Genomic DNA, 8,505 nt, shown 5'->3' with positions numbered 1-8,505 from the left:
GAAAAAAACTCATTTACATAAATGCTAGGTTTACCAAGCAAACCAGGTAGGAAAACCTAAAGAATTTCTATTGTTGCCGTTTCCAATTTACCATTGAAACAGTTCTTTTGACTAGTACTGAGATTGGAGCCTGGGCCCGGGGCTTTGTCAATCAGAGTACGTACGAATTGTGACAGAAAGATGAGCCCACATTCAGAATTCTCCATCTCTAGATCGCAGGGAGGAGAGGAGACTAGGAGAGGCCACCCGGCAGCATGATGAGCTGACATCTTTGTAGTGTTCCTACTTGCCTTGTTACGCGCACACAGGGCAGAGGGAGCCATTATAATACTGGAGCAGCTAACCCCCGCTGTCACTCCTCCCAAGAACCCAGCCAAAGAATCCTAGAATCCAAGAGAAAGGCTGCAACAAATACCAGGGGAAGGTCTGAAGGAGGAGGTTGTGGTGGAGGGGAAGACCCTCTTCAGTGTGCGTTGTCTTCTTCTTTTACCACCTTCTTGGAGTGGGGAGTGAGGGATGGAGAGGTGGTGGCCGGCTGCCCTGCTGGGCTGCGCGGTGGCGGTGGCAGCGCTGGTGGCTGCGGTGGAATGCGCGGTGACGTATGACAAGAAGGCGGTGCTGATTGACGGGAAGAGGCGGATTCTCTTCTCCGGATCCATACATTACCCCAGGAGCACCCCTGATGTAACTGCATTCTTCAAAATGCCCACCTTTCTTCTTTCCCGGGGAGGTCCTTCGGGTGATTTATGGCTGTAGCTGGCGGTTTCTTGATGCAATCTGCTAGAAAGCAAAATGCTTTCTTGTTTAGCTAAGTGTTTTTCGTCCAGAGGCAGTTTCTTGGAAGGGGTTACAAAAGAAGGTTTTGAGATTTTTTCGGAATGCTGTCTTTCTGTTTTTGTTTTTCTTCAGCGACCATTTTCCTTGCTTTCTCTTTTGTTGCGCTGCATTGGGGTAATTTGGTGTTCTAAGCTGGATTTTTTTTTGTAAATAAAAATTTCTTTGGGCGTTCTGTGCAATTTTAGAATCTTTGGTGCTATACTGGCTACTGAGTGCTTCTTCTGGCTTTTTTTTTTTTTATCAGATGTGGGAAGGGCTAATTCAGAAGGCTAAAGATGGAGGCTTGGATGTGATCCAGACTTATGTCTTTTGGAATGGACATGAGCCTACTCCTGGAAATGTATAAATTCTACACCTCTCCCCTCTTCTATTCCACTGTTATTATCGTGTCATACAGGAATTCCAATGGTATTTTCTTCTTCGCGCAGTACTATTTCGAAGAGAGGTACGATTTGGTCAGGTTCATAGAGACTGTCCAAGAGGCCGGTCTGTTTGTACATCTCCGCATCGGTCCCTACATTTGTGGCGAGTGGAATTTTGGGTATTTTCACTTCTTTAAATCACCACAGTAAAATGGAGTATTACCGTTTCCAGTTTCGTGTATGTACATGTTGTACTCGACTCTTGACTTCTGTTGCGATGCAATTTTGTAGTGGCTTCCCAGTTTGGTTGAAGTATGTACCAGGCATCAGCTTCAGGACAGACAACGAACCTTTCAAGGTCTGTTCAAGTCTCCAACATTTCTGGATCTTGTTAGAGACGCAGTTTATTTAGTGATGGTTGTGACGTTACCTTCTGTTTTGCAGACGGCAATGCAGGGTTTCACTGAGAAAATTGTGGGGATGATGAAGAGTGAAAATCTCTTTGCTTCCCAAGGTGGCCCTATTATCCTCTCTCAGGCAAGTATAAATTCTTCATGTTGAATGCAAAGTTTTACAGGATATGATTGAGCTACTGTATATGGAAATAACCACCATGTAAAACTATCAACTTCTTTCTTGTGAGTTCTCTGCTGATTTATGCTGTTACACGGAGATACAAGTCTGAAACTAGCATTTGGTGGATTGTGATTTCTAGTTGATTCATCTTAATCTGCACATATCCCCGGTGGCTCATGCTGCTGACTGTTGTTATTTGGTGCACAGATTGAGAATGAGTATGGGCCGGAAGGCAAAGAGTTTGGTGCCGCTGGGCAGTCATATATCAACTGGGCGGCAAAGATGGCCGTGGGATTGGGCACTGGTGTGCCGTGGGTGATGTGCAAGGAGGAGGATGCACCGGATCCAGTGGTACAGTAATCCTGCCCTATGTCAACAACTCCATGTGCATAATGTTACTTATGGTCAATGGGTGTCCGATTTAGTAAAATGATTATCATGTTTCTTTGAACGTTTCTCCAAATACTTACATTCTATCTTATTAGTTGCGTATTTTGTAACAAGGCAATGAATTCGATGCATATTTACATGCACTCAGTCCGAGTTATAACCAGGAGGGACTAGCTTTAATGTTTTACTAGGATTCTAGCACACTTGTTTCCTGCTTTAATACAGAACAGAATGCACTGATACCAGGACCAAAAATCAAGTAATGTCAGTCCTATAAATTTTGATGATGATAAATGCGTACTGTAGCATGCTATGTCTTGTATCTCGTGCAGAATAAATTCCTGAAATTTCATTTGATTTTGTTTAACAGATCAATGCATGCAATGGTTTCTACTGTGATGCATTTTCTCCTAACAAGCCTTACAAGCCTATGATGTGGACTGAAGCATGGAGTGGTTGGTAAGTTTCTCTTTTCTTTTTCTTTTTGGGAAGGCAGTCTTTTGTCAAAATGTTGCAAGTGCAACAGCCAATACTCATTGATGCGGTTCAGATCTTTATCATTCTGTTTCTGTTGATTCGTAGTGGCCATATGAATTCATAGTCACGACATTTTCCTAAAAACAATTCATGAGATTTTAGGTTCACTGAATTTGGTGGGACCATCCGCCAACGACCAGTTGAAGATCTCGCATTTGGTGTTGCTCGCTTCGTACAAAAGGGTGGTTCTTTCATCAATTACTACATGGTATGAATTGAAAAAGAAGCAGCATATATTGCTATATTCTATGTAAGAATTTTTGCTCAAGCTTCCTGTTGGGAGATATTCATAGTTGGTGGTTTGTTCGTTTTGGCCAATGCAGTATCATGGAGGAACAAATTTCGGACGCACTGCTGGAGGTCCCTTCATTACCACAAGCTATGATTATGATGCTCCAATTGATGAATATGGTAAGTTTACAAGGAAGAAATCCGGTAGTTTTTTTGTGACCATGACCTATAAGTGCTATTGCTAGTATAAATCCTCTTGAGGGTCTTTAGAAATGTGTATAACTATTTCATCTTGAAAATTTTATCTACATATTATACGCATACTGGTGGCATTCCAGACCTACCTGTAACTGCATTTTTGAAGATCAGATATCTTTATGACTGGTGAAATTTTTCTTACCCATTCTCTGCTTTGTTTTGTCCAGGACTTCTGAGAGAACCAAAGCACAGTCATCTTAAAGAACTTCACAGAGCTGTTAAGTTATGTGAGCAGGCTTTGGTTTCTGTTGACCCGGCTGTTACTACCCTTGGAACTATGCAAGAGGTATGTCTTGATTGCCCTTTCCCTTCAATGAAGTGTACATCATAAATGGCTTGATGTGTCATTTAAATATCTATACTTCAGGCCCATGTCTTCCGATCTCCATCTGGTTGTGCAGCTTTCCTTACGAACTACAATTCTAATTCTTACGCAAAAGTTGTTTTCAACAATGAAGATTACAGCCTTCCACCTTGGTCAATCAGCATTCTTCCTGATTGCAAGAATGTAGTTTTTAACAGTGCAAAAGTAAGTTTGACTTGTGCGAATTTCAGTATGGAATGATTTCGTTTTGTGCTTGCTTTTTTATTTCTTTTTGTTCCCAAACGTCTATATGATGACTTGCCTTATCTGATTTAGAACTGTTTGTGTCTGCACAGGTTGGTGTTCAGACATCTCAACTGCAAATGTGGGCAGATGGGGCCTCCTCGATGATGTTTGAGAGGTACGATGAGGAAGTTGATTCTCTGGTAGCTGCACCATTGCTCTCAACAACTGGTCTACTTGAGCAGCTTAATGTCACAAGAGACACCAGTGATTATCTCTGGTACATCACCAGGTAATGCTGTATCCATGTCCATTAGATCTCTACATCTCTAATGTACAAGTGTAATTATCTGGTATTTGAGGCCCCTTTTCTTCATAATTCATTATTTGGGCTACCTGTTTATGAAAAGCAGTGCTCTTGCTCTATATTTCAATATGCATGAGAATAATTATGCATCTGAAAAGATCTTATTATTGTTTACAGCGTGGATGTAAACCCATCTGAAAAGTTTGGACAAGGTGGTGAGCCTGTGTCTCTCAGTGTGCAATCTGCTGGTCATGCCTTGCATGTCTTTGTCAATGGACAGCTCCAAGGTTTTCTACATTCTATAGTCCACCTGTCTATGCAACATTAGTGCCATTGAAACTGATTAATGAATTAAATGATTTTAATTCTCCATTGTAGGTTCTGCTTATGGTACCAGGGAAGATCGTAGAATTTCATATAAGGGCAATGCAAACCTTCGTGCCGGTACTAATAAAATTGCACTGCTGAGTGTTGCTTGTGGACTGCCGGTTGGTGCACTCATCCCTGCGTAAATTCATATATAATCATCTTATGACCTAGTATATGACTATTCAGATTATTTTTTGTCCTGATATAGAATGTCGGAGTGCATTATGAGACGTGGAATACTGGTGTTGTTGGTCCTGTTTTGCTTCATGGATTGGATGAAGGTTCACGAGATCTGACTTGGCAGACTTGGTCCTATCAGGTAGGTTCAACATTAAATACCTTCTTTGATGAATTATCTTTAAAGAAAGAAGGTAAACATGCCTTTCTCCATGCTAGGTTGGCCTGAAAGGTGAACAAATGAATCTGAACTCCGTAGAAGGCTCAAGCTCAGTTGAATGGATGCAAGGATCGTTGTTAGCCCAAAACCAACAGCCATTGGCATGGTATAGGGTATGAAAAAATGGTCTTGCCAACACCCTTTAGCTTGTACTACATTTTGCACCACATTCTTACTACAGTTTCCTTTCATAGGCTTACTTTGAGACTCCCAGTGGGGACGAGCCACTGGCTCTGGATATGGGTAGCATGGGTAAGGGCCAAATCTGGATAAATGGACAGAGCATTGGACGGTACTGGATGGCATACGCAAATGGAGACTGCAAAGCGTGCAGTTACACTGGAACATTCCGGGCACCAAAGTGTCAAGCTGGTTGCGGTCAGCCCACACAACGCTGGTGAGAACGCTTGGAACAACATTTGAATTTCTGACCACTGCCTCTTGCCTTCTCTTTGCATTACTGAAAATCACACAGCACTGCTTGGTATTTGTCTCCTTTTCCCTTCTCCAATTAAATGGAGTATTTGTTTATATTGTTATGGCTCTATGCCCTTGTTAGTGAGATGCCAGTAGCAACTGCACTAACGTAAAATTTCAAATTGTCATATGCAGGTATCATGTGCCAAGATCCTGGTTGCAACCCACTAGAAATCTGTTGGTAGTTTTTGAGGAACTTGGTGGGGATTCTTCGAAGATTGCTCTCGTGAAGAGGTCAGTCTCAAGTGTCTGTGCTGATGTATCTGAGGATCATCCAAATATTAACTGGCAGATTGAAAGCTTTGGAGAACCTGAGCACCACATGCCCAAATTGCATTTAAGATGCTCACCTGGGCAGACTATTTCTGCCATCAAATTTGCAAGCTTTGGGACACCTATGGGAACATGTGGAGATTTCCAGCAAGGCGATTGCCATTCAGCTAACTCTCACACTGTTCTTGAGAAGGTTAGTTATCAGTTTTTGGTCATTTTAGTTCTCTTTTTGACGCAAAGGTCATTTCAGTTCTCGCCTCGTATAAAATACTTGCAAATGCACTTTGCCATGCTATCTAAGCTTCACAACATCATGTTATATTCATCCGAACAGAACTGCATTGGGCTACAAAGATGTGTCGTCGCTATCTCCCCCGACAACTTTGGAGGAGATCCCTGCCCAAATGTGACGAAAAGGGTGGCAGTTGAGGCAGTATGTTCACCCAGTGCATAGCCTACTTCTCCACGCAACGAATTTGAAGGCAATTGATGAAAAGGCAGCCTTGTGCATGATCAAGCAGAAAGAAATCACTGCAGAGAGTTGAATTGTAAGTATTGACTTCAAGTAGATGTGGTTGGAGGATTCGATGGTCAATTTAGCACTCATCCGTCAGATTTCAGATTAGGATTTGTACTCTACATCTCCATGAACTGTTCAAAGCGGCTAACTGCTAATTGAAGTTGGTCCTGGAATGGAGTGTAGAGGGAAGTAGAGGCAGAAGATTGATGCATTCTTTTGCTTGTGTTAGTACGCGTGCTGTTTCATCTTTCTTGGAAGGAAGAAAGATGCAGGTGAAGTGTGCATGTACCTTTTTGTTGTACTACTGACGATCTGAGGAGCCTTTCAATTGGAAAAAAAAAAGTGTGCCTGAAGATGCCGGATGATATCTTGCTGTTGTTAGAAAGTTCATATTTGGTAGTACTAGTATTCTCAAGGAAAAGTCAGTGTAATTGCTTGAAATTCATCTCCACTCGTGATAAAACCATGCGATGCGTATGCCTAAGCCTGGGAATTGTTTCACACTTCTATTTCTGAAGAAATGTGTGTTACGCGTGCATCCTGATTGGATACCTTTTCTTCGGTTCAGCCATCATTCCTGCAGAAATTTGCGTCAGGCACACCCAAGGACCAGTATTGACGATACAATACATTATCCAGAATGGCGCAACTTGGAACATGCTCCTTGTGCCAGTCCTACCGAACCTAATGATGGCAGAAATCATTGGTACGGAGGGCAAGCATGCAGGTGTGTCCCAGCGACATCTCCAACACTAGGGGAAGTAAAGATAATTATGCATTCACAGAACAAATGATCATGTTGAGGAATCGACATAATCATCAACACTACAAGGCAAAGGAACAGGCATGCGTCAAGAACTGGATGCAATGGCGATAACTAACCAGAAGAGGGTAGTGTTACAGGATCATCGACTTGGCAGTAGACAGCACTAACCGAAGCGACCAGACACCATCATGGGTTGAATGTTCCAATGCCGGCTTGGCATCTGCACAGAACGAAACGCAAGAGAGAGAGAAAGAAATGCACTACACTATAGGCCCGTTTAGATAAACTTTTTTTGGGCTTTCCCCCCAAAAAAACAAGAAGCCTATCCAAATATGTGAAACTCAAACGGGTTTTCTCAAACATGGCCAGTTCTTTTGCATGTTACGCACAAACTGGGTGAAATCTGCTTCCCCAGCTTCTGCCTGAGTGTGTTTACTAAATTACTCTCAAAGTTTTATAGTATTTACTCACCTTTGCCATCATATAAATACGGTTCACTCCCACATCTCGTTCGGTTCCAGCCTCATTTCTCCCCTACTCGCCCGAGTGTTCTCGCTCACCCGGCTCGCTGCAGCACCACCGGTCGTCTGTCCGCCCTCACCTTTGCCTTCCTCACCTGGCCCCATCGCAGCAATCCGGCCGCCCCACCCCCTGGTCGCCCTTGCTCGACCGACATATCGCTTGAGCAGGCCCACCACCTTCCTCGTCCAGATCTGGCAGCACGATCGGCCCCCCGTCGCTGTACCACACCGCTGGTCGACCTCCCTATCAGCTCGGCTCCCTCCTTCATCACCGCTCGGGCCCCTCCTTCCTCGGCGCTCGGCCTGCCTCGACGCCCCTCAATCGCTGGACACCGCCTCGACGCCTCCTCGACCACCCGGACACCTCCTCCATACCTCCTTGACCACCCGGATGCCGCCTTGACCGCCCTGACGCCGTTTCAATGCCTCATCAACCGCGCAACGTATTCGACACCGACAAGCACAAGTGAGCCTCCATCCCCTTTCCCCCTTATGAGATAGACTTTATGACCAAAGGAGAAGGAGGTTAGAGTTTAGTGTACTGTGCTTGTATGGAGCGATGGAGCTACTAGATTTGTGAGTTCGTTGATCCCCTCATTTATCTTCCCCGTTAACTGCAGTTCTTGATTCGGTCCCTCTCCTATATGGGATTGTTGCGAATCAGAGTATATTTCTTGGCATGCTCGGTGTATAGTTGCTTGAACTAACCTAGTCTATACAAAATATAAAATTGATTTCATTGCTCGGTGTAGTTGGCTTAACTAATTTTTCTAGAATCATGTAAGTTGTTGCCTTCTCAGACTAGTATCAATTCGTAGGCATGAAACCATTGAATTATCCTTGACTAGCTTTGCAGATACACAATAATGTACATATATATACATGAGGACAGGTGTGATTTGGTTGCTTGTGCATTGTTCACCAACATCATGTTTGGGTTTACATGGCTGACAGATCACATGAGCATTTGTCATTGTGTACAATCATGTGACTATGTGAGGGAGATCTTTGTCAAGTGAGCATTAGTAAGGAGCATTGGTTTTAATATAGTCAGTGAATTTTCTCTGTTACTCCAATTTTATTTGCCATAGACCCATCTGGATATCATAAGTGCTATTATTTTTATCATAATTTTTT

At 43.3% G+C, this 8,505-nt stretch overlaps 1 protein-coding gene across 1 annotated transcript; it reads left to right on the top strand.

The window, feature by feature from the left end:
• The first annotated feature begins 243 nt into the window (after window positions 1-243).
• On the top strand, window positions 244-6,667 carry LOC133911659 (beta-galactosidase 5). The gene is made up of 19 exons (XM_062353999.1): window positions 244-684; window positions 1,082-1,177; window positions 1,266-1,378; window positions 1,491-1,557; window positions 1,644-1,736; window positions 1,983-2,126; window positions 2,536-2,624; window positions 2,805-2,910; window positions 3,026-3,113; window positions 3,359-3,477; window positions 3,559-3,720; window positions 3,852-4,030; window positions 4,223-4,332; window positions 4,424-4,533; window positions 4,623-4,733; window positions 4,811-4,924; window positions 5,006-5,208; window positions 5,424-5,754; window positions 5,896-6,667. Exons 1-19 carry the CDS (start codon window positions 517-519, stop codon window positions 6,013-6,015), a joined length of 2,523 nt encoding a protein of 840 aa, XP_062209983.1. The 5' UTR covers window positions 244-516; the 3' UTR covers window positions 6,016-6,667.
• Window positions 6,668-8,505: the final 1,838 nt, after the last annotated feature.

The sequence above is a fragment of the Phragmites australis genome, chromosome 3 (assembly GCF_958298935.1).
Source record: "Phragmites australis chromosome 3, lpPhrAust1.1, whole genome shotgun sequence".
Taxonomy (NCBI): domain Eukaryota; kingdom Viridiplantae; phylum Streptophyta; class Magnoliopsida; order Poales; family Poaceae; genus Phragmites; species Phragmites australis.
The sequence above is the reverse complement of the archived record's forward strand: the minus strand, read 5'-3'. Positions and strand labels throughout refer to the sequence as shown.

What these genes read in the sequence shown, in the direction of transcription:
- LOC133911659 (XM_062353999.1), top strand. Translation starts at nt 517, where the DNA reads ATGGAGAGGTGGTGGCCGGCTGCCCTGCTGGGCTGCGCGGTGGCGGTG. An exon ending in TGCTCCAATTGATGAATATG is followed by an intron (nt 3,114 to 3,358) that starts GTAAGTTTACAA and finishes TGTTTTGTCCAG; the next exon opens with GACTTCTGAGAGAACCAAAG. An exon ending in GGTCAGCCCACACAACGCTG is followed by an intron (nt 5,209 to 5,423) that starts GTGAGAACGCTT and finishes TGTCATATGCAG; the next exon opens with GTATCATGTGCCAAGATCCT.